This window comes from Urocampus carinirostris, chromosome 5, assembly GCF_059441175.1.
Source record: "Urocampus carinirostris isolate Australia breed hairy pipefish chromosome 5, RoL_Ucar_1.0, whole genome shotgun sequence".
NCBI lineage: Eukaryota > Metazoa > Chordata > Actinopteri > Syngnathiformes > Syngnathidae > Urocampus > Urocampus carinirostris.
In genome coordinates this window covers 40,353,615-40,379,598 of record NC_142353.1, presented here as the reverse complement: position 1 = coordinate 40,379,598, position 25,984 = coordinate 40,353,615, and the positions used below count along the sequence as shown (strand labels likewise).

At 41.6% G+C, this 25,984-nt stretch overlaps 1 protein-coding gene across 1 annotated transcript in view; it reads right to left on the bottom strand.

Annotated features, from left to right (window-relative positions):
• adgrd2 (adhesion G protein-coupled receptor D2) overlaps positions 1–25,984 on the bottom strand; it is a 72,127-nt gene that overhangs the window by 34,329 nt on the left and 11,814 nt on the right. The window contains exons 8-16 of the mRNA XM_088336824.1: positions 16,856–16,967; positions 13,346–13,480; positions 12,894–13,002; positions 8,268–8,373; positions 8,142–8,197; positions 5,722–5,848; positions 5,502–5,605; positions 4,735–4,837; positions 2,232–2,385 (exon numbers count right to left, since the gene is read on the bottom strand). Coding sequence (XP_088192950.1) covers positions 2,232–2,385; positions 4,735–4,837; positions 5,502–5,605; positions 5,722–5,848; positions 8,142–8,197; positions 8,268–8,373; positions 12,894–13,002; positions 13,346–13,480; positions 16,856–16,967 — 1,006 coding nt within the window. The remainder of the gene's footprint in view (positions 1–2,231; positions 2,386–4,734; positions 4,838–5,501; positions 5,606–5,721; positions 5,849–8,141; positions 8,198–8,267; positions 8,374–12,893; positions 13,003–13,345; positions 13,481–16,855; positions 16,968–25,984) is intronic.

Sequence of the window (25,984 nt, the reverse complement as noted above, 5' to 3'; positions counted from 1 at the left end):
TTAAATGTTGTAGAGAATCATTTGACCTGCCCCTTGTCTCATTTAAATACGTGTACATGGATGCACTTAAAGTTTGTGTAAAACCTTTCCATGGGATTTCATCAGTGCCAAAAATTTGCAATCACCATAGCCAAAAAGTCGTACTTGCTTACCAGTATGTTCTGGAGGGACAAGAGCATAGCAGTTAAAGCAAAGATCAGACTCATGCAAGCGTTGTTCACTCCTATCTTCCTCTATTCTTGCAAGACGTGGACTCTCATAGCAGAGCTGGAATGGAATATTCAGACCATGGAGCTGGGACTCTACAGGTAATCATTGCCCATGTGACAAAGGAAACGGTTCGCAACACCATTAGAGTGCACATCGGACTCTACAAAGAACTGTTCTCAACTGTGCGCAGATGAAGACTTCAGTGGTATGGTCACGTCACAAGATCACCGGGACTGACCAAGATAATTCCCAAGGGCACAGTCCAAGGGGGCAGGAGGAGAGCAGAACTGAAAAAAGAACTGGGCCAACGACTACAAGGAATGTGCTGGTGCCAACTTTGCCACAACCCAAAAACAGACCAGGAACCGTCAAGTGAAGAAAGCTGTCTGGAGTTGCATACTCAGTAAAGCCCGACCAAGTGTTTAAGGGATTCGGGAACTGTGATCGTTTACACGCAGGGAATCATCAGATTAAGAGGAGAATATTGCCAATTTGGGGGTTTTAGAAGGCCACGTAAACAGCTAATAGTATAATATATTTTTTGTCTTTTAATGCAAAAAAATTATCATTCAGGTAAATTTATAATGTTTAGATAAAACCTCATATATGGAAACAAATCACATACGGTGACCCTGGCTCAACAGGCTTGTTATGAAAATTATGATTTATTCGCTATATTTTTAATTTACTATCTGTCACAATGGCGAAAATGCCACAGTTGTATCTATAGAACTGAACACAGCAACAAAGAACCCTTTTGAAGTAACGAGTTAGGGATTCCGGTAATCAGTTGACTGGGAGAGTGACAGAAATATGATAGTCTTTTATTTAAGACTTAAATTCCTAATTACGGTTCAATGGCGTAACGGCACAGATAGAACTTGTCACTTGTCATGAAAACATGTTCTTCAGATTGATAAAAAAAAATCAGATCTTAATCTGAATATTCCTTTCTTTAAATATACAACGTTAATTGGCATGGCGTATAAGATATGGATTTATACCAGCTGTACCTGAAAACTGTATTTTGAGAATACTTTCAAATCAATACTACACTCTCAATCTTCAACTGCTTTTCAGCAATTGAATATCAACATTTTTATCATCACGCAGTAATGTCATAAAAATGTAAGTTATTTTCTTTATCAGGGTTCTCCAACGCGGTAGTAATAACATAGTAACAACATAGTAATAACATAAGTTAGCACCAGCCCTTCGCACCAGTAAGTAACAAAATGTAGATCTCAGCTTCAAAAGAGTTGGTGACCCCCAGTCTAGATTTTCTTTTTTTTGTGTTTCCGTTTTGAAGAATATTATACCAGTGTGTGGTTGTTGATTAATCGTGTCTTTAAGCATGTACAGTCTTGATATTAGAACAAAAATGAAACAAGAGTTGATTGATAAGCAATGTAATGAGAGCTTTGCATTCCAATTTACTGTCCCAGTAACAGCTCACATGAAGCCTCGAGCCCAAAACATTGATTTATGTCATGATTACTCATTGCACTCACCTCGTTTGGCGCCAGCTGCTCCTAGTTGCCTGAATGATTCCCCTACTATATATACCCAGTACTCCAGTCACTCCTGGTCAGTCTGTCAGCAAACCTCTGCATACGCAAGGCAAGCACTTTGACTCTGGCTCCCGTCGGTCCTGTTTTCATCCGTATACCACTCGTCTGTTCCTGATTCCCCGTTTGTCTCAGGCTATCGACTCATTTTGTCCATTTGACCACGCTCTGATCTCCCGCTCCGGCTATCGACCTGTTTTTGCCCCTGACCGTCCCGGCGAATCACTTCCGCATTCCGATCTAGCTCCGATCCCGTGAGCTGCTTGCTCCTCCTGTCCAGCGATCACCGGATCGCTGGCGTTTGTTTCCTCGAGTTCCCAATAAACTCTTGTGTGAAACGTTACGCGATTGGGTCTACCATTTGTTCTGGTTCTGACAGATTTACCCTGATTTTCTGACATTTTCAAATTTGGTTTTTGATGTAGGTGGACCGTGCGATAAATATGATCTTACCCCAGCCGATAAGGTAGTACAACTTCATTCTGCGGTCCTCACTGATGTTGACAGACACAACTTTGCTCCACAACAGCAAACCTTCAACCAGCATCCAAGAAAAAGTTGCCATGAAGAAGAGATGGAGCAGAGCAGTCACCACGAAGCAGGCAGCCTGCAGTAATCAAAGTGAAAGGGAGAAGAATGTACTGTAAATTCCGGACTATAAGCCGCTACTTTTTCCCCGAACTTTCAACCCTGCGGCTTATTCAGTGATGCGGCCAATTTATGTAATTTTTCTAACGGCCGCCAGCGGCGCTCGAGTACAAAAGGTAAGATTTAGACCGCTGGAATGTATGCGCCGAGGAAGACTGCAACTTCACTAAAACTGGCAGCATGCGAAAGGCAACTTTTTCGCAAGTCTGCCATTGGATCCTGACAGCGTGGGGCAGCATAAAAAAATCCACCATCACCAATGGGTTCCGAAAAGCTGGTCTGCTGCGTGACGGAGAGGAGGGCACAGAATCGGGAGTGGATTAACGGGAAGTGGGGTAAAATGGGTACCCGGACTCTGCAGGTCTGCATCAAACCTTAAGTACCGGTATCATTTTCCGTTCATTTTGCCGCCTGTGATTTTTGGACTGTGTACTTCAATGAAAGACATCTAGTTTCAATCGCGGGACTTGAAGTTGGGTTTGGATTAATTTTGTGTTTGTGGCTTGCAGCTTATATACAGGTGCAGCTTGTGTATGTACAAAATCGGTTTTCCTCTTAAAATGTGGTGGGTGCGGCTTATAATCAGGTGCGGAATTTACGGTATAGTCCGGAATTTACAGTAATAAACTTGGATTTCATTTTTGTCTTTAGCAGCATGAAACAAAAAAAGTACTTGAAGCTGTATAATTTTAAGTGTGCACTGTACGTCGAACTATTTTCTCATGTTCGAGCTTTAAGTAATACAGCTCGACCTTGATTGAATGAAAGAGAGCTTTTAAGAAAATAAACTTTTCTTAAAAGCTCTCTTAAAAGCTCTCTTTGCTCATGTACTTTGATTGCCAACATTTGCGAGTTCTGTAATCGGACGCCAAAAAATGTTGGCGCAATCAGCAAAGACTGACATCCGTGTGTACGTCTGAGATGTGATGCTGTTGTCGCCAGTATTGGGAATAAGGTCGTTATATATAACGCCACATAACATAACGTAATGACATTATTTTTTTAAGTAACGAGGTAATGTAACTAATTAATATTTTCCCCATTACAACACTGTTACTGTCCAAGCCAGGGATCTCGAAGTCATTTTAGCCCAGAGGCCATGTGGTAGAAAAAACACTCTCATGGGTTCTGGACTAGTGAAGTAATAGCATAAAAAGTGTGCCTCCGCTATAGGACGGGGATTTTTTGGAGGCTCACATTTAAACTGGCATTATGATTCAGGGGTGTAAGATTTGCTTGAAGAATAGAATAGAATAGAATAGAATAGAATAGAATAGAATAGAATAGAATAGAATAGAATAGAATAGGGGCAGCACGGCGGCGCAGTGGTTAGCGCTTGTGCGGCACAGTTCATGTCATGGGAACCTGTCGTGGGTTCAAATCCAGCTCCAGACTTTCTGTGCGGAGTTTCTATGTTCTCCCCGTGCTTGCGTGGGTTTCCTCCGGGCACTCCGGTTTCCTCCCACATTCCAAAGACATGCATTTCAGGTGAACTGGCCGGTCCAAATTGTCCCTAGGTGTGAATGAGCGAATGAGTTGTCTGTCCCTGTGTGCCCTGCGATTAGCTGGCAACCAGTTCAGGGTGTCCCCTGCCCACTGCCCGATGATTGCTGGGATGGGCTCCAGCCCCCCGCGACCCTACTGAGGATAAGCGGTACGGCTAATGAGATGAGATGAGAATAGAATAGATTTTGTCATGATTACCATTTGGAATCACCTGCGCCCACTCATTTGGGACCAGCCGCTGTGTTGCAGTCTGATTGGCTCCCTGTCCCTATTAAAACCCTGGCCTGTCACTCTCCTCTTGTCAGCCTGTCTGCGAACCTCTGTTGATACAAGGCAGGCCTTTCTGACCCTGACTCCCGCCTGTCCAGTTTTTACACCCGTTTTTCCACCTGCCCGTACCTCATCTCCCCGTTTGTCTCCAGCTAGGACCCGTTTTTGATCCCGATCAGGTCTGCTCTCCCGACCCAGCTTACGATCTGTTTCTGACCCTGACCACGTTTTTGCTCTCCTGTCCCGGCTATCAACCTGTTTTTCCGTCCCTGACACCGCCATCACCCGCTACGGAAGATCCACTTCCGCGTTCAGATCACAATCACACACACAATCAAACACTAATAGCAGAGTCAGCCATGCAAGGCGCCTTCCTGCATATCAGTGGCATTAGTGGTTCTGTGTCTTGCCGAAGCACACTTTGACATTTAACTTGGAGGAGCTGGGAATCAAACTGTTTAACGATCAAAAAACATAAACGGGGAAAACATATACAATTGAATTTTCTAGAAGAATCATGCTGGATTCTTACCTCATTGGCTGACGCCCAGTCACTGCACATTAACAGAACTTCCGCAATGCTGAGAGCGACGATCAGATTCTTATGGACAGTTGTGCGATCTGATTTAGGGACCCTAAATCAAGGAAAACAAATAATTATCATCAATGGAAATCAATATTATAGTCATGATTACTGATGCGAATCACCTGTGCCCTGTACCCATTTCTGTCTGTCGTCTTCTGTCAGTCCGTCTGCGAACCTCAGTTAACACTAGGCAAGCCTTTTTTTCAACCCTGACTCCGAACCTGTTTTTTACTCCTGTCTGTCCCCCGGCTTCAACCTGTTTTTGATGCTGACCAAGTCTACTCTCCCGTCCCGGCTTACGACTCGCTCCCGACCCCGACCACGTTTTTGCTTTCCTGTCCTGGCTACTGACCCGTTTTCCGTTCCCGACACCCCCCATCGCTTGTCACGGAAAATCCAATTCCGCGTTCAGAGCGACCTGCTTCCACGTCCAGCAATCGCCGGATCGTGGGCGCAACCTTTTCTCTTCCCTCAATAAAACTTGGGATAAACGTAACGCAATTGGGTCCTGTTTCCGTTCTTGTCCTGACAACTATTTTGAGACTAGATAAACCTAACATTTATTGGTAAGTTGAGTATTTTAAAAGGAATTTTTCTGAAGCTCTTCAACAGACCTATTTTTTTTTCCTGATGTGAATCTGGTCTGTTTTTTTTTTAAATGCTTTTCAACCTGAGCGCTTTAAAGGCTTTGCTCTGTGATATTTGTGACTCACCCTACAGCAATGAAGAGGATGAAGGTGAAGAGGAGGCCACACAGAGACACTCCACAGCCAATGAACGTCAGCACCTGCAATGCTTTTTTGTTTTCTGGGCTGGGCTGCCGAACACACAAACACACGCATCCACCACATGCAGTAAATGACGAACCTATGAGCCGTAAATAGCAAAAACTACACCTACAAAAGCCTGTGAGAACATTTGAATGAGCGTTACCTGAGATTCGTAGACCTGAAGAAGCAGTGCAAAATTGGTGGTGTGATTGCAGTAGCACACAGTGTAGCCGTATTGTTTGGAAATGACCTCGCACCCCTTGGTATTCCACCACCCGCCGTTCTCTGGGCTATATAGACACACAAATGCATTTATCTTAACTGATACAAGAATGCAGAGACTTGGAGCTTGAACGCAGATTTGAGAAGGAAACTACCGCAAATTCCGGACTATAAGCCGCTATTTTTTTCCCAAACTTTCAACCCTGCCGCTTATTCAGTGATGCGGACAATTTATGTAATTATTCTAACGGCCGCCAGCGGCGCTCGAGTACAAAAGGTAAGATTTAGACCGCTGGAATATATGCGCCGAGGAAGACTGCAACTTCTTAGCTTGTGCACGAATTAAATTAGCGTAGACATATCCTCATCAAATTGCAAAAAGAAAGGCACATGACGCAACTTTCAAGCTAAACCCAATCGAGCAGTCCGATATAGAAGGAAACAGAGCTACCGCACACAAACTTTCCTTTGCGAGCGTGATGCTAGCGTGTTTCTGAATAAGGGAGCGTGGGACGACGTCTATATGATAAATCCCGTTTCCCATACTGAAGGAAGACGACTATGATGACGTCAGTTATAAGGAGGAAGATAAGGACGGTTTACCGTGCTTACTACAAGAATGGTATGTCTTTTTAACAGAGCTGATTACTGTGTTGCGAGTGTGTTGCTAGTAGCGTTTTGCTACCCTTCACAGGCACGGATTTGGGATGAAAGTTATAATATTATTGTTAAAGCTTTGAAAACTCTCTCGGTGTACCGTGTTTCTTTGTAAATATGTGTAACCATGTATAATATGTATTTGCAACTGTATATTTTTGTAATGTATTTATTTTAGAAACTTATTCTGATATGTTTTGTACGAGCAAATGAGAAAGAAGGGGCGGGGCCAACGCAGGCTGACGGGAAGTGTAGTAAAGGTGAGTTTTTGTGGACGCGGCCAACAATAGTGAGTATATATTTTTCCCACCCTTACCTTTGGAAATATACACTTTTTTCCTTGGATTACTTTCAACGGGCACCCAGACTCTGCAGGTCTGCATTAAATTTTATGTACCGGTATCATTTCCGTTTATACAACAGGCTGTGTTTATTGGACTGTACCGGGTATGGGTTAATTTCGTGTTTGTATTGCGTTTCCAATGTGGGCGCATGCGGCTAATATACAGGTGCGCTCTATAGTCCGGAATTTACGGTAAATGTTTTTTAGATTAAAAGTTTGAGGAGTATGTTAGGAGTGACAAGATTGGATAGATTGAGAAATGAAATTGTGAGGGACAGAACTGGAGTAGTAGTGGATCTGAGCAAGGGTGTGGGTAAGGGAGTACTCGGTTGGTTTGGATACATGGAGAGGATGGATGGGGAGCGAATGTTGAAGAGGATCGACAGAGCAGAAGTAAATGGAAGGAGACCAGGAGGAAGGCCGCGATTGACATGGATGGATGGTGTTATGAGTGCACAGCAGGAAAGAGGTCTAAAACTAGTGGAATCTAGGGCTCTTGTTGGTGATAGGAATGAGTGGAGAGGAGTTCTATGATGTTCTAAATGATATTGGGATGATCAGACGCGTTCTAAGGGATGGGCAAGGCACCAGTATGATACGGCAGGGGTAAACCAGTGAAAGCTGTCGGGCCCTGCTGTTGAATAAAAGAGTGTGTTGTGTCACCCTGACCCGAGTGACATGGCCGCTTTCTTGTGTCCCGTTTCATCTGGAGGGACGAAAGCATGACCGACTTGGGTGCCGTGGTGCTTAACTTGTTTGGGTTTTTGGGCATTGGGGTTGGCCATGGTCCACAAAAAAGTTGTGTGTGTTTTTTGCTGTTTTTTCTGTTTTTTATTTTCTTTGTTTTTGGATGTGTTTGCCTTGCTGTCGATCACCCCTTTCGAGGGATATGACCAGGGTGGGTGGATGGATGGATGGATGGATGGATGGATAGATGGATAGATAGATAGATAGATAGATAGATAGATAGATAGATAGATAGATAGATAGATAGATAGATAGATAGATAGATAGATAGATAGATAGATAGATAGACAGATAGACAGATAGACAGACAGACAGACAGACAGACAGACAGACAGACAGACAGACAGACAGACAGACAGACAGACAGACAGACAGACAGACAGACAGACAGACAGACAGACAGACAGACAGACAGACAGATAGATAGATAGATAGAGAGAGAGAGAGAGAGAGAGAGAGAGAGAGAGAGAGAGAGAGAGAGAGAGAGAGAGAGAGAGATAGATAGATAGATAGATAGATAGATAGATGGATACAAGAATGGGAAGAACGGAAATATTCTAAAATCTGGAAAAAAAAAGAATAACATTGGCATTAGAAAGGAATCTTGTTCTTACGTGAGATTAAAATCCCAGAACGCACACACTGGATCGTAGACGGTACCAATTGGATTCTGTGAGATACATACAGCCAAGAGATTAAATGTAATGACTCAACCAACAATGATGTATTGTGCCTCTCACCTGTACTTTATGACGGAGTTGAAAGTGGACTGCTGTGCTGATGTGCTGGTTGTCTCCTAGCACTGTGGTGGAGATAACAGACGAGCCAAGGATTGTACCTAAATACCTAAAACGCATATACTCGTTTTAGCATTCCCATTATTGTCTTAAAATTGTAGTTAAAGGTTATAAAAATCACATTTTTGTTATACATACACAGCGAAAAGAAAGTGAGCCATTAGTAGAGAATTGTGCTCATTTTTAATCATATTTTTTAATCTTTTAAAAATGTTTTACATTGTTTCTTGAATAAAAAAAAGGATATATAATCCTTAACAGAAATCATTTTGATCATTTGAAGGACTAAATTCCATCGGGATTGAAATCCTTCCACATAAATTTATCAAAAAGTTCTCCTGTCTGCTAAAAGAGTCAGTAATGTTTATGTAAGTGTGATGTGATGCACCTTTGGGCCCAACTGCCTCGGACTCTGATTGGCTTCCTGTCACTATTTGAACCCATGCCTATCTGTCACCTGTTGTCAGTCCGTCTGCGAACCTCAGTGTACTCTAGGCAAGCTACTTCAAACCTGACACCCACCCGTTTTTTGATCCTGACCACGTCTACTCTCCTCTCCTGGCTTTCGACTTGTTTCCGATCCAAACCACGCTTTTTGCTCGCCTGTCCCAGCTACTGACCCAGTTTTTCCGTTCCCGACACCGCCTTCGCTCGCCACGGAAGTCCCACTTCCGCGTTCAGAGCAGCCTGCTTCCCGCGTCTATCGATCACCTGATCGTGGGTGCAACCCTTTCCTTTCTTCCAATAAAACTGAGGGAAACGCTCCCTGTCAGTATTTAAACTCTGTCCTGTCAATCCCCTTTGATCGGTCCGTCTGCAAATCTCTGTTTTTACACGGCAAGCCCTTTTTGGCCTGGCCCGGTTTTTGCTCCTGTTTGTCTCCCGTTATGATCTGTTTTGATCCCGACCACGTCTGTTCTCCCGTCCCGAATTACGATCCGTTTATGATCTTGACCACGTCTACTCTCCTCTCCTGGCTTTCGACTTTCGATCCCGGTCACGTTTTTGCTCTTCCATCCCGGCTACTGACCCGTTTTTTCCGTTCCGACACCGCCAACGCTCAGAGCGACCTGCTTCCCGCGTCCAGCAATTTAACCAAAAAACCTTACGCAAGTGGGTCCTGTCTCCGTCCTGGTCTTGACAAGTTGTATATTTTTATTTATTTTACAAGATTTAATCTTGATTTTCCAGTAAAACTTTAACATTTAAAAAAAGAGTTAAAATAAAAAACATTTTCAGCCAATTAAAGGAGTATTCGTTTTTTTTGCAGCAAACTCGTCACATACTGCAAAAATACATTTTACTTCCAATTGCACAAATGTTAGCAAAATTTCCATTTTGAGATATTATTTTTGACCTGTTTCATACCTAAAAAGAGAAAAAGTGTCTCATCTAGCACATATCGTATCGTTTTCCACAGTTTGATTTAGTTTCTAACCTTGAGATATTCTTTGCAATTTTAAAAATGATCTAATATCTGTTAGATAAGCTTATTTTTCTTATTTTCGATTTTTTTTCTAGTACACAGACTACATGAAATATCTTGAAATCAAAAATCACATTTAATACTAGCAATGTTTCGACCAATGGGGTAAGTGTCATGACCAGAACAGAGACAGGACCCACTCGCGTAACGTTTCTCACAGTTTTATCGGGAAGAAAGGAAAGGTGGACACACACGATCCGGAGATCACCGGTCGCGGGGAGTAAGTTGCTCAGACGCGGAAGTGGGACCTTCGTGGCTAGCGATGGCGGTATCGGGAATGAAAAAAACGGGTCAGTAGCCAGGAAAGAAGAACAAAAACGCGATCGGGATCGGAAACAAGTCGAAAGCCAGGAGAGGAGAGTAGACGTGGTCGATATAAAAAAAAAACGATCGTTATTCGGGGCGGGAGAACAGACGTGGTCGAGATCAAAACAGATCATAATGGGAGACTAACCGGAGCTAAAAACAGGACAGGCAAAAAAGGCTTACCGTGTAAAAACAGAGATTCGCAGACGGACCGACAAAAGGGGACTGACAGGAGAGTTTAAATACTGACAGGGAGGCAATCTATCAACAAGTTGCAGCTAGCGCCACACAGGCGGGGCCAATTCGGCGCCATGGCAACCGTGACACATGAGCGGGGCCAATTGGGTGCCATGGCAACCGTGACACATGAGCGGGGCCAATTGGGTGCCATGACACCGTGGAAGTAAGAATTGAAGTTTTGTCATGAAGAAATTCCTGATCTTTTTACTTCTTTTATTATTTTTTTCTTGTTTTGTGGTACTTTATCTTGTCTCTTAAAGAAAAGAATACATCTTCAACATGTGCTAAATTTTATCTATCAGATTGTGCGTACTATCGGTAAATATAAGAGCTTTTCTTCCAAGAACAAAAAAAAGGTTTAAATGAGAAAAACGGTTTCTTACTGTTTGTTAGAAAAGATTATTTTGCTTATTTTTGGCATAAATGTACATATTTTCCGATCAAAAATCTAATATATAGTTAAGGTTGAAAAATACCTATGAAAAGGGTAATTAGTTGTCACAATCTGTTAATGTGACACACTCACAAGTCAAAATCGACTTCATTTGGTGGGAAATTCGAAACCTTGCAATTGATTCAAAGCCCCAGTTTAGGGCCGATACCATTACTCCTACATCCCTAAAAATAGCAAATAACAAACCCTGACCCCCTAGCCCAAGCTCCAAAACAAACCCTAACCCTCGTAGAGCCCTAAACCAAGCTCCAACACCCTAACTCTATAATTTGTACCGGTTTTCTCCACAGCTCTGTGTATAAGGCCCACACTTTATGAGTTGAGCTACCAGTGATATGGACTGCTTTAAAGGCCAAATCAGCTTGAATGGGTTATTCAAAGCTTGAAATTACTTTAAAACTAGAAAACCAAACTCTGTAACCCCAACCAAAAAAATACAATACGATTTGTTCTTACTCAACCTAGGACAGAACCTACAACACACTGTTGATGGCAATTGCATTTTACCAGTTGATGTTTTTGGTGATTTAACATGGAGAAATGTGAAAATTGTGTAGTTATTTGGTGGGAAATTCAAAACCCCAAAAATACCTTTTTGGGCCGACACCATAACCCCCTAACTCTAAATCCAACCAAAACCCTAACCCTGTAACTGCAGCTCCAACCAAACCCTTACCAAACATCTTAACTCCATGCCTAGCTCCAAACCTAAGACTAGCTCCAGTTAAAACACTAACCTCAGAGACAGTTTCTTCCCCACAGCCATTACCACCCTAAACAGACACCGCACAAAAAACTGAAAACTCTTGCAAAAAACTACCTCACACGAATGTAAAATGGTACTCACGTACATGCTGACTGCACTATGTTTGTTCACTGCTCAAAACAGACACCGCACAAAAAAACTGAAAACTCTTGCCAACACTACCTCATACGAACATAATGGTACTCATGTCTATGTTCTTGCACATGTCGACTGCACTATGTTTACTGCTCACCTTGCACAATGTCTGACCATTTCTTTTTTTTCTGCACTATGATGACTATGTTTGCACCGATGCTTATGCTGACTATTCTTTTGCACTATGATGACTTTTGCACCAAGTTCAAAGCGGCGCTGCCACGAGCGGCTGCCTTTTCCAGCAGCTGCCCTATTGTTTTATTGTCTGCTCCTATCTTCGGTGTTTTTTCTTCCCGTTTTGACAACTACACTATGGATTACTTCTATCCTATGGGACATGGGTTTTAGCGCACAAAAAATGCGTGTAGTCAAGGAATTTCAACTCCTTGCCCTGAAGAATTCTTGTGCCGGCGTGATGAAGGGGCCTATCGTGGAAGAAGAGCCGGAGCTAGCGAAGCGGCTAGCGGCGTTATAAGTCTTCGGTACCATCCGTAATCATGGTAAATGCGAACTCACGACCAAATAAGATCATCGAGTGCTGGTGGAAAACATCGAAGCGCACAGGGAGCGCAGTTGCTGTGTTTTGCGGAAACGTGGCTCACGTTTAGCATTCCGGACGCTAACGTGTAGCCACCCGGAGCTACCCGGAGCTATCCGGCTTCAACGCCGCTAAACAGAGACACGAAAGCCGGGGGGAATCGGAGAGGAGGCGGACTTGCTAACACGAGGTGGTGTATCCCTGGATTTTCACAAAGAACAGTTTTCCATCTGCCGCAGGGATGTCGAACTTTTGGACTGGCGTGACGTCATCCACTCCGCTACAAGCAGCCCTAGGGCATCATGTTCATCTGTTAATAAACAACGGGGTAGACTCCAATTTCGTTGTCACAATATGTTAACCCATTTTGTGACAATGACAATAAAGGTATATTCTATATTCTATATTCTAACCCCCTAAATCAAGCTCCAATTCAACCCTTAACCAAGCCCCAAACAAAACGCAAACCCCAGCTCCAAACCCTAACGCTAGCTCCAACCAAAACCGTAAACCTCAGCTTCAACCCTAACCATAGCCCCAACCAACACTTTCAAATATACAGTGTCTTCAAATATATATCTTGAAATATATCTTTAGGGTCAAACTACACAAATAATGACAGATTTACAATCCTTGTTGAATACCTTTGGCTGCCATCGGTGACGGTCGGAACCATGCTGATGTTCTCTTCAGGATTGAAAAGAGGTCGCAGAGATCCATACCACGTGTTAAGCAGCGTCAATTTATTGAATCCTGCGCATTAGGCACAATAACAGATTGAAAATCCAGCTTTTCCTACCACACAAATAAACAAAACTGGACAAAGTGTTAATTTAGGATGCTATATTCTCAGAAGAAAGATGGTGGCGAAACCCAACAGTGCGTGAACACTATTGCTCGGCCTTGGGAAGAAGAAACCTGAATGCGTACTACACAATCTTGAGTCTGTTCAGAGACCATGCATTCACCTTTGTAACTGAATGTGGCCCCTTAGCAACCAAAGCCATGTGACCGCTTTGTGACAAATACCGCAAGTCTGAATATGCAATTGACTTAAGTGAATGAAGAGGATTGGATCTTGGAGTGTTCGGTCTACCTTTGTTAAGGAGATCCTGGATCTTTTGATGTGGGACTGAAATGCAGTCTGAGTTGGAGAGTTCAGTCTCAGGTCCACAGAAACTGGTTCCTTTGGATGATGATTCTTGAAGCCTTTGCTGTTGCACTGATAATTCTGTAAATCGCAAGTGAGGTACCCACAATTTAAGGAGGACATTGCTTAAGGGACATTGTGTATTGTTTGATCAACATAAGTCAATGTATGGTGTAGTGCAATTAAAAACAATTGCAACAAAGCATAAGGAAGAATACAAACTTCTGAGACTCTAGTGACCAATGTTCCCTCTAATTTTCCATGGGTCTGAGCGTTCACAAAAAGTCGGTGAGCAGCGCTTGAAACAACGGTGAGCAACCATAATCCCAAGTGTGGCAAGATAATTCATTATCAAACATGTCCAAAACTTGACATTAAGTTACATTTTGCTGAGTTTCCGGCAATGCAAAATTATTTTTCTCTTTTGAATGAATTGACTCATGTACTATTGTAAAGGTTGTACAGCCTACACACGTCGTTTGTTCTTACAATTCTTTCACAAGATATCCGTTTCTTTTTATTTCCTGATATATTTTGTCGCATAATATTAACATTTTTTGGGGGCTTATTTAGTCGGTTGTAAGATACAGAGCTGTGATTAATCACATTTTTAGTGGAAGTACAATGCTGACAACAAGATTCACTTGATATAATTGGACATTTTTTGAATGCAACACAAACCTTTTCTTCTTTTTTTTTCTACTTTTTTTTAAATTCCTTTAAAAAATCTCATTGTGTTTATTTTTTCCGAGCTGTTACTTTTTTCTTTTTGTTCTCTATTTACTTTTTTCCTACATTTCTTTCTTTCCTTTTTTTCTGGCTTTTTTCTAAATGTTTCCTTCTTTTTTCTTTTCCTTTTGTTTCTCTTTTTCTCAGCTTTTCACTACTTTTTCATTTCGGTATTTTTTTTTTTTTTTTTCTATTCCCCCCTTCCTTTAAGTCATTTTGTGCATAATTTTACATAGCATTTGGAAATGTTGGGATTAAAGAAGCCAAAACAACCCAAAGAGCCGTTTAGGATCCGAAAGAGCCGGTTCCTTTTAGTGAGCCGAGCCGAAGAAGCCGGTTCCCCGACAAACTCTACTAACTTTACTCAACTTCGTTCTGCTTCGACTCGAATTCAAAATACCGCATTTAGGACACAACATCAGGGGAACCCGTGTATTTTTACCTTCATGTACTGTAACTTTGACGTCAATTGCTTCTTAATGAGTAATTTTGATACCTCATTTTTGTGCGCTGGCTAGATTTTCTTGTGCGCTGAGAATGTGCGAGCAGTGCGCAATTGCGCACGCGCGCAGCTTAGAGGGAACACTGCTAGTGACCAAAACGTACCATTTGCCAGAGAGGGCGCTTTTGTTAGGCCTCAATTATGATTTCTTTGTATTTTTTTTTTTAGAAAAAATAAAGAAGATAAAAGTACAGTCCATCAAATGAAGAGTTGTAATAATTCGTAATGAAGCCATTTTTCTTCGGCCCGATTTTGATTTGAAGTACTGCGTTCAACTGTGTGCAGACAGAAACTTCAGTGGTATGGTCACGTCACAAGAGCATCGAGATTTGCCAATATAATTCTCCAGGGCAGTCCCAGGGGGCAGGAGAAGATGAAAACCAAAAAAGAACTGGTCTGACAACATTAAGGAATGGACTGGTGCCAACTTTGCCAAGACCCAAGAACAAGTCAGGGACCGTCAACAGTTGCGTCCTCAATGGTGCCACCACGACCTATGCGGTAAAGGGAACCATGAACCGCAATTAAAATGGCCATTCAGCAAATAATTATGTTTTACCCGATCAGAAGACCATGTCTCTAATTTTAATTATAAATAATCTGACTATTCTGCGATTAATTTACAATTTGATCTTCTTTCTGTCACGGTTGCTCATGGCACAAAATGGACCCTGCCCGTTTGGCGCCAGCTGCGGCTCGTTGACTGATTGGCTTCCCTCCTATTTAAGCTCAGTACTCTCACTCACCCTTTGTCAGTCTTTCAACAAACCTCTGCACCCGCAAGACGTCGGTTTTGACTCTGTCCGGTTCCCTGCTTGTGTTTCCTGTCCGGTATTGTTCCCGTCTATTTTGTCCTGTTTAATATCGATCTCCAGTTTTGTTCCCGGCTATTTTGGTCTGTTTTTTTTATCGATTTCGAGTGTCTGGTATCGTTTCCATCTATCTAGTCCTGCTTGTTATTGGACTCCAGTCTCCAGTGCCTGATATCAATGCTGTCTGTCCTGTCCCGTCCGGTATCAACCCCATCTGTCCGATATCTACTCATGCAATTGGTATCGATCTCGTTGGCCTCTGGCTTCCTTTCATTTCACGCCAGACAGCTGCCTTACGTCTTCTGCCCAACGATCGCTGAATCACAGGCGTTTTTCATGACTGCCCAAAATCTCGTAAACTAAAGCTTGTGCGAGAAACGTCACGCATCTGGGTCCTCTTCCTGTTCCGGTTCTTGACACTTTCTTGAATATAATAGTAAAAAAACATCTTCAAATGAAGAAAAGTTGTTATAGCTGGTAGATAGGTCTGCTGACTTTCAACCAAGATTAAAAAACAAATTAAACAACCCACCATTTTCACCATCCGACAATTTTGCTATTTTAAGTATACATGGTCTTATGGGGCGGCAGTAGCTCAGGAGGTAGAGCGCTCGTCTTGGGATCAAGGGATCCTAGTTCGAATCCCGGCTCGTCTGTGTTACATGTCGAAGTGTCCTTGGGTAAGACACTGAACCCCTAATACCCTCAATAAGCAGGTTAGCGCCTTACATGGCTGCAAGGCCGCTATTGGGAAAATGTGGAGCACATTGTAAAGCGCTTTGGGAAGTCATTGACTTGAAAAGCGCTATATAAATGCAGATCATTTCATTTCTTATGCCCCTAAAAAAACATTAGAAATAACATGATTAAATATCTTTAAAACAAGAAATATTATACTCAAATTGAGAAAAGTCTTCTACCAGTTGGGTAATACTTTATTTTTTTGCCATGCAGTGTAACATAATCCCTCGCATCGTCCCGCCTCGGTGCATTGCGGGTCGAAAAATATTCAAGTCTTAATGCCTGTATCTTTGATGCATGATCACAAAACATTTGTTTCGTTTCGGGGCGCTGAGTTGTGCATAAAATAAACTGTTTTGGCTGCTATTTATTATCCCCAGTTGACAATTACTGAAGGAGCTGAGAGAGCAAATGAATACCACCTCTGTGGGCCATGATCCATTATCCACAGTTGACTATTGCTGTGAGCGGAGCACATGTTACAAATGGGGGGGCTACTTTGATCATTTTTGAATATCACGAAGGTTCTGATTCCAATTAATCATGATAAAAACTGGATTGCAGTAGATTACTTTTTCAGGAGAGTTCAAAGCAGATTTCCTGAAACTTTTTTTTACCATTAAATTACATTTCAGGCTAAAAATATGACTGATTCAAGTTAGGGACACTTACTGATGTTGGGGCTTTGAAAAGTCACGTGATCCTTCTCCGTCATCAACCTGGGGCTCAAGCTGGTCACCATGCGGTCGATACTTTTCACCACATCCATAGGACCATTCACCACCTATGGAACATGCAAATTAGCATTGGTAGCAAACAAACTCCCTTTGAGATTATCATGAGCTACTGAGCTATACAAAAGTACAGATATACAAAATAATTTTACAAAAGTTCCTAGTCATGGAATTGTTTTTAGTGTCATTGAAAACAACTTAGTGAACATTGTCTACAATGAGTAAATATGTGGCAGTCCTGCATAAAGATGTAATAAAAGACTTAAAAGAGAAATATAAGATATAATAGAATGTTAGGAGATATTGTCACGACCAGAATGGAATCAGGACCCAAATGCGTAACGTTAAACACAAATTTTTTGATAGAAAAAGGAAGCGCAGCACCCGCGATCCAGTGATAGCTGGACGCGGGAAGCAAGCCGCTCACACAATCGGATCGTGATCCGAATACGGAAGTGGATCTTCCCGAGCGGGAGATGACGGTGTCAAGCACGGAAAAAATCAGGTCGGTAGCCGGAAAAGGAGAGCAAAAACGTGGTCGGGATCTAAAACGGGTTGAAGCCCGGGACGGGAGAGCAAATGTAGTCAGGGTCAAAAATAGGTCGAAGCCGGAGACAACCGGGGAGATCAGGAACGGACAGGTGGAAAAACGGGTGCAAGAAGCGGGACCGACGGGAGTCAGAGTCAAAATGCTTGCCTTGTAGAAACAGAGGTTCGCTGACGGACTGACAACAGGTGAGTGAAAGGACTGGGCTTAAAAAGGACAGGGAACCAATCAGGTAGCCCGCAGTGGCTGGCGTCGAATGAGCGGGGACAGGTGATCCAAATCAGCAATCATGACAGATATGGTAAAACATATTTTCTAGGTAGTGCTTGGAGATTGACCTAAGTAGTAAGTCCAAACAAAAGTCCAAAGACATCAGCAGCAAAATATTTCCAAAAATGTAAAAGCTCATTATCCTATACATAGGCAAGATACGTATTTTTTTTCAAAGCCTGTGTGCTTGTTTAGGGTGGTAATGGCCCTGGGGAAGAAGCTGTCTCTGAACCTGTTATTCCTTTGTTTAGGGGAACTAAAGAATCTGTCAGATGGAAGTAAGTCAAAGATATGGTGGTCAGGTGAGATGATTCATGCATAATGTTGTTGACTCTATTGCAGTACTGCTAGCTGGCAATGTTCTCCAGACTCAGCGAGGAAGTCGATTTTCTTCTGGGATGTGTTGATGACCTTCTGTAATCCATTGCATTCTGATTTCCTTAACAGTCTCCCTGCTTAATACTATTTGAATGTACAGTCATAAATAGTAAAAGAATAAATGAATATAAACTTGACAAAGTAATTCAATCTGTTAAACTAACGTTTGAATCTGTAAAAAATGTGGGTGATTTGGTTTTGTGTATAATAGAGTCTTTAATTGTACAACAGTTGTAAAAAATGAGGATTTGTACTACCGTATTTTCCGCACCACAAGGCGCACCGGGTTAGAGGGCGCACCCCCAAAAAATAGTTTTTGGTCCTATATTTTTCATACATAAGGCGCACCGGATTATAAGGCGCTACAATGGGAACTCCGACAAAACAGTCAGATAGTTCAGTCAAACTTATTACCCCCTTAACATTCCGAAAGCTTGCAAAGAAGCAAATACGTGTCTCAGACATGTACGGAAACAGTGTCTGTACGATGTCACCAATCACTCAAACGCATCGTTCCGAATATCATTCGGAAGGTTAAAGTCTTGGGATTCAAGAAATGCCAACCATTTCTTAGTTTCCATTTTATATTTTGCTGGCAACTGTGTGGACAGCAAAGTAAGAATTTTACTGTGCAGGGAAAAGGGGTTCTTTACTGTGCATATGACAATAAACACTTTGATTTGAATTTAGTTTAAAAATAGACTCATCACAGAAACATCAAGATCGTTCTAAAACAAGATACCGGGAAAATATAAAGCCGCATAGCTCACCTAAGTTCTCTTGCAGCCATCACGTTCAATAATGATAGGTAACCATGGTCTTCTTACAACCGTGAGTGTAGTAAATCCAGGAGAGTAAAATATTTACAAATACAGAATAGTAAAAAATATTTTCTCTATGCTGTAGTGCAACCCAACGTGTGATTCACTTTCATCTTTTTCGGCCAATTGCAGGCTTTGTTTCGCCCCTTTAGCCTATGCGAGCCTGTAAATGATAAAAAGGATCCGGCCCCTTTACCTCCGAATAACTATAAATAACACATTGGTTAGGAAATGAAACGCCGGTATATAAATCCCAGCATACACCGCGGACTACTTCGCCTTCGGAGGAAAATCTAGTCGGCGGCTGCTTGCCTTAGTTGCAAGACTTTGCGACTTAATATTGATCCATATATAAGGCGCACTGTATTATAAGGCGCATGGTCAGCTTTTGAAAAAAATAAAGGCTTTTAGGTGCGCCTTATAGTGCGGAAAATACAGTAATTGAATTTTGCCTTTCACTGGTTCTTTTTGGAAAGTAACTCCTGTGAAAAAAACAGGTATTTCTGTGAGGTTTTTTTTCCGTTAGTTGTTTGTTGGTCTTAAAATTTAATCATCTTCTGCACTAAAATGTACATTCCACGATGATGATCACTCATCTTTGCATAGAACAGATTGATTTAATAATACATGTATATTTTTGGGGATGCCAATCCCGTGTAAAGCTGGAATATTTTTCACATTTTCCGCAACATTGGTTGCTTTCAGAGCCTAAACACACTTTGGCCGAAAACTACTCACAATACCCAATAGCAAAGTTTCTATAAATGGTGCTTTTTCCGTTGTGAGCGTTGAAACCTCTGGCTCTGAACACAATGTTCACGAGAGCTGAACCTTGGTTACAAGTAGGGCCAGTGTGGCAAGGAGGCGGTTGCAGGAAGAGCACGGCACACTTTGTCAAAGAGATGCTCGCCCATTGAATCTGGGCTGCGATGACCTTGGAGTGTCGAGAGGCCAGTGGGAAGGGAAGCGAGCGTTCATACCAACGCCACATTTACTGTCAGTTGCCTCCATATGGACCACGGCAATAGCAGAGAGCAACAAACAATTACATTGTTACAAAAACTCTAATAATCACTACTGAAACTGTATTATTATTTGAATTCTGATCTATTTTTCCCGTCAGCCTCAGATTTTCAGTGAATTTGGAGGTTATATGTTCTCGCTTCTCCTCAGGTTCTCCTTAGGTTCTTTTGCTGTCCTACCACTTGCCATGTGTATTTAGTAATACACTACAGTTACGTACTAATGTGAGCACGTTAAATATATAAAAATAACAAAAAACAGATGACAGACAGGTATCAGTACATACATTTTTGCTTTTATTGCACTTGCAAATGCTTGAAGGGACATTGTGTATTATGTTCCACCTCAAAGTCATTCATGAAAATATGTTTATTCTGTTTTAATATTGGACACCTGCAAAGGAGATTGCATAGGATGTCAGTTCTTTATTTGGACTGTTATTCGGTTAACGTAAGATTTTGATATGGATGCTCATTCTAGGGAGAAGATGGTCATCGCTGTTGAACTGAAGCTTAAAGGACAGCAGCAGCACCTCGCAAATAACTTTCGTTGGACAAGTGTGGTAAATATGTTTTATGCGCTTGGCCATGGTCGTGTAACTTGGTCACCTGGTGTTTGCTGAGGGAGTTAGGACTGACCCAGAGAAGATCAGTAAAGTAAAGTAACGTCCATGACCCACCAACCAAAGAAAGTGCTACAATTGCTTGGTTTGGTGGGACAATGCAGCCGGTATGTGCTAAGGTACTCTGTCAAGAAAGTAACAAGGGGAAGGAAAATGACAGAACATTAAACAACTTTTTTGTGGATTGATGATTGTGAAAAGGCTTTCTTTTCCCTAAATTAAGAGTTAGTGACAGTGCCAGTGTTAAGATACCCAAATTACAATGTCCCATTTGAGCTGCAAACTGATGCATCGGGGGGAGGGCTTGGAGAAGTCCTGGTGCAAGTACAAGATGGGACGGAAGGGGTCATTGTTTATGCAAGCAGAGACTTGAGCCCACCCGAGACAAGGTATGCGGGGCACAAATTCGAGTAAAATGGGCAGTGACAGGTTCTATGACCACCTCTATGACTGAAAACTCTGTCCAAAGAGATCATAACCCTCCCAATGTTTTGATGTCCTCTGCAAAATAGGATGCCACTGGCCCACAATGGGTGTCACTCCTGTACAGTTTTGATGTTGATATCACGTTCAAGAGAGGGCAAAGTAATTCAAATGCTGATGCTCCTTCTCGCCTATCCAACCAAGAAGTCGTTGCAGATGTGTCCTCAAGTCACAGGTGGTGTACAGACACAAAATGAACAGCGGGCCACACCAATATCTTTATGTTCTCCGGGTGAAAGTGCAATGAATCTTGAGGTTCTGATTTTATATGCTGAAGTGGTCACATATTCACTCCCAGCCATGGCAAATCAGGAAGTTTGTGCAGAGCAAAAGGGAGATCCTGTGCTTGGTCCAGTGTCACACTTCAAAAGTCAGAACTAGAAGACAATTCATTGTAGACAGCCTGGCCCAGGACATTCAGAGGGGATGTTGGAACAGCTGGTGCTGCCAGAGACAATGCATACATCAGTAAATAACACAGAAAAATATATGGGAGTGGTCCTCCTGGCCGAGAATGTTCCACGACATTAAGGGAGGGTATGAACAGTGTGAGAGACGTTGCCTTAAGATGACACCCATGGCAAGCAATAGGGCCCCACTGATCAGCATACACAACAGTGGACCAATAGAACGTTTATGTGTGGACTTCTTGACACTGTAAAAGTCAAGGGGAGGCATTGAAAAGTTCATCGTCACTGACAATTTATTTCGTTATGCAAAAGCCTACCCGACCAGAAATCAAAAAGCCAACACAATAGCACGAGTGTTGTGGAGGAATTTCTTTTCTCAATTTGTATTCCCGGGAAAATTGCATCCAGACCAAGGCCACAATCTTGAAAGTGCTGTATTGAAAGAGCTTTGCAAGTATACTGGCGTTACCAATACTCATAAAACACCGTACTACCCTGAGGGTATTGGGACGATTGAAAGGTTCAATAGGTCCATCATGAACCTGTGGGGAACCCTCTAGCCCTACTTGAAATTGGCATGGATATTTGGACTCCATGACACACGCTTACAAATATATACAACATGACTCCACTGGTTGTCATGTCTCATGTTTTGCAGGCATTCCTGGCTCTCCATCGACCTCTTCTTTGGGCATAACTCCACCACCAGGCCCTGTGGGTACGGTGACTATGTACAAACTCTGCTGATAGTTTGTCCCAGGCCTATATTCTGGCCAATAAGATCTCCAAACATGCTAAGGGTCAGCAAAAAAGGACAGAAAGGCAAAGAACCAAACCTTTGTACCTGCGGTATGCCATGTTGGGGGAAAGCAGAAGCCAGGGGACTGATAGTTGCCACATCCGTACAACGTGGTGAATAAGAACCAAAATTACCTGTATACATCACACCGCAACCTTCTCACTCAATGTATGTTCCTTCCAGTGCAAAATGAAGCATGGGCAGTGTGTGCCGAGCCACATCAGTTTTGAAGAGGTTCTTTGACAGGTTCTGACAGAAGATGGAAACAGTCGTTCTGGAGATTCAATGGACCAACAGTATGGAAATACAAGTATGGAGGAGCTCGACATGGAGAAGAGCCAAAACGATATGGAGGAGAATGGAAATTCTGATAGGACACCAGCTATTCCTCAAGCTCCACAGAGAAACCCAATAGATTATCTTTTGGTGCCCAGGCCATAGAGATGAATGCTGACCAGACAAAGCTGGACAAGGGAAGGCAGCTGTGGCAGAGGGTCAAAACAAGAAGAGCAGTGACTTGTGTGACCGAATTTTGTTTTGTTTTTATTGCTTTTTATCAGTCTGTTGTAATGTCATCAGTAGTTCACTTCATGTAAAATGTTATTGTACTAACTGCAAAATGTATTTGGTTTTGATGGCAAGGACGCCATCACTTCAAGATAGGGTGGATGTAGGGCAGTTTGTAAAAAGTGTCACTAGGGAGTGCGCTTCCACTTTCTGTCTTTAGTGTTCTTGCCATTAAAGCAGGTGGTTTTATTATGTCCATTTAAATAAATCTTATCCTATCTACATCTTCCTATGGCGCCATTTTAATGGTAAGTGTTTCTTTTGGTTTGATAAGGAAAGGGCGTCTTTCTTTCTTGTCTTTGTAAAATATAGTTTTTAGTTGCTGTGTATGCAATTAATGTTAATAATTTTAGTGTGCATTTCAGGTGGATTGGCCGGTCCAAATTGTCCCTAGGTGTGAATGAGCGAATGAGTTGTCAGTCCCTGTGTGCCCTGTGATTGGCTGGCAACCAGTTCAGGGTGTCCCCTGCCCACTGCCCGGAGATGGCTGGGATGGGCTCCAGCCCCCCCGCGACCCTAATGAGGATAAGCGGTACGGCTAATGAGATGAGATGAATTTTAGTGTGTTAACATGTTCACGTGTTTTGTAGTGTAAGTTAAGTTTAGAACGTTAGGTGTTTCATATATGTATATATATATATATATATATATATATATATATATATATATATATATATATATATATATATATATATATATATATATATATATATATTTTTTTTTTTTTTTAATATTAGTCAAAAATGTTACTAGTGTTTCTTTTGGTTTGATAAGGAAGTCAAGGTGAACGTCTCAGCCACATTTCAACCTCTGTCCCTGTTTTCTCCACACTACCAAAGTCAACCCAGAACGCAACGCAGACTGTACCACGAAAAAGGGATATATATCTACGTACACATATTTGTATATATTTAGATATACATACAAACATGCATTTTTTTCCATCCATCCATTATCTGCAGCGCTTATCCTCAGTAGGGTCACGGGGGTGCTGGAGCACATCCCAGGTATCTTTGGGGATTGGGCAGGGGACACCCTGAACTGGTTGCCAGCCAATCCCAGGGTACAACAGAGACAGACAACTTACTTGCTCATTCATACCTAGGGACAATTTGGACCGCTCGATTAACCTGACATGCATGGTTTTTGGAATGAGGAGGAAACCGGAGTGCCTGGAGGAAACACACATAAGCACGGGGAGAACATGCAAACTCCACACAGGAATGTTTGATCTCACGACCTCAGAACTGTGCCTCACACGCACTCACCATTGCGCTGCTGTGCTGCCTTGCATGTTTTTCAATACTCATAATTTAAACAATTTGTATTTATTTGACATAACTTGAGGCTCAACTCGAGTGAGCCGACATGACCGCCCGCCATCTTGTTGCAAAAAAACAAAAACCTTGTGAAAGGCCGATCAAAAATGGTGCGGTTTGGATCTACATAATTTGTCATCTTCATTGTGCTCTGTGGCATTTCTTTTCGGTTGCAATAACAAATACAGTGACATCTAGTGGTTGAATATTACACAATGTCCCGTTGAGCAAGGGTCTGTCTTCATTCCTCCTGTCAGTCTTTCTGAATGTCAGCGTTATTTTGAAATACATACAATTTCTTAGCTGTAGTTTTCTTCTATTTTTTCCTCATGACTAATATTTTTCTTAGTTCAGAAATACAAAGATATATAAGGAAAATGTTGAGATTGTACTATTCACTTGTCCCTGATAACCTCACAATACATCAATCTATGGAAAAAAACACATTGCCCTCTGGTGGTAAAAAGGTGGAGCTGCCTATATTTATATGATAGTACAATTTAGTACAGTATTGTGTGAATATTAATAATTAAAATATAAATATCTCAATGTGCAAATTGTGTGGGAAGGTTGGCAATAAAAAAATACGATATTGTGGACAACATAAACGTCTCATATTAAATGTTAATTAATTTATATTATTTCAACATTTGAATGCTACAGTTACATTAACTTTGACGTATATCAACGACTTGAAATGGTTGTTACAATTTACATTTGGACGACTATTTGCAACACAATAGCAGTCATTGCAAAAATCATCGTATAAAATTGAGGAAATACATGTAATAAAATAGTTTTAATAATAATTAAGTAAAATGTTCTATTTTTATCTAATGATTTGTAATCACCCCTTTGGTTCAATAGGAAAATATTATGTAGTACAATTGCCAATTTTAAGTAATGCTTGTTTTTAGCAAATGTATTTTTCTCCTAAAAAATATCTGCTAAGGAATATAAATATACACTGAACATATGACGTGTTTTTTTTTTCTTTTTTTTTTTTTTTTTTTTAGAAAAGTTGGGTTCCCCTCCCCTTTGATACACAAAACGTAATTTTCCATTAACATAAACATTTGCAAAATCACCTGCCCAAACCCATACATTTACATACTCTAATGGATGTAAATATTTGTTTTTATTATTTTTGGGGAGTTGTGTTTTACTCCCCTACGAACAGGGTTGGGTAGGGTTACTTTAACCGGATTACTTTCAATTACATTTGGATTACTCCAATACCAAATATGCTAATAAAAGACAAAATAAACTAAATATGGACAAAATGATGACTCACAACACGTGGTAAGCTTTGTCTCCTGGCTTTGATCTCTTTGATCTCCGGCAAAACTAACATAAAATGCGACAGAAACAAAATAAATAAAATAAATAAAATATCCCCTGCCCACTGCCCGAAGATGGCTGGGATGGGCTCCAGCCCCCCCGCGACCCTAATGAGGATAAGCGGTACGGCTAATGAGATGAGATGGGAAATAAAATAAATCCAAACAGCTTGCAAACATCATTTTTGCTGTTCCATGTATTCTGTTACTCCCCAAGCCTGCACAAAATTTAGTAAATTTAGTAATTGTTTTCATATTTAGTTTCTTTTGTGTTTTATTAGCATATTTGGTATTGGAGTAATCCAAAAGTAATTGAAAGTAATCCAGTTAAAGTAACCCTACCCAACCCTGCCTATGAAGAGAAGTGTGTTTCTTAAACACAGGTGGCCAAAACATACCCAAATCAAATTAAACTTAGTGAAGAAACTAACCACTAGAGTCCGCTACTTTTAATCTGTTGACATGAGTGCAAAAAAAGAAGAAGAAAA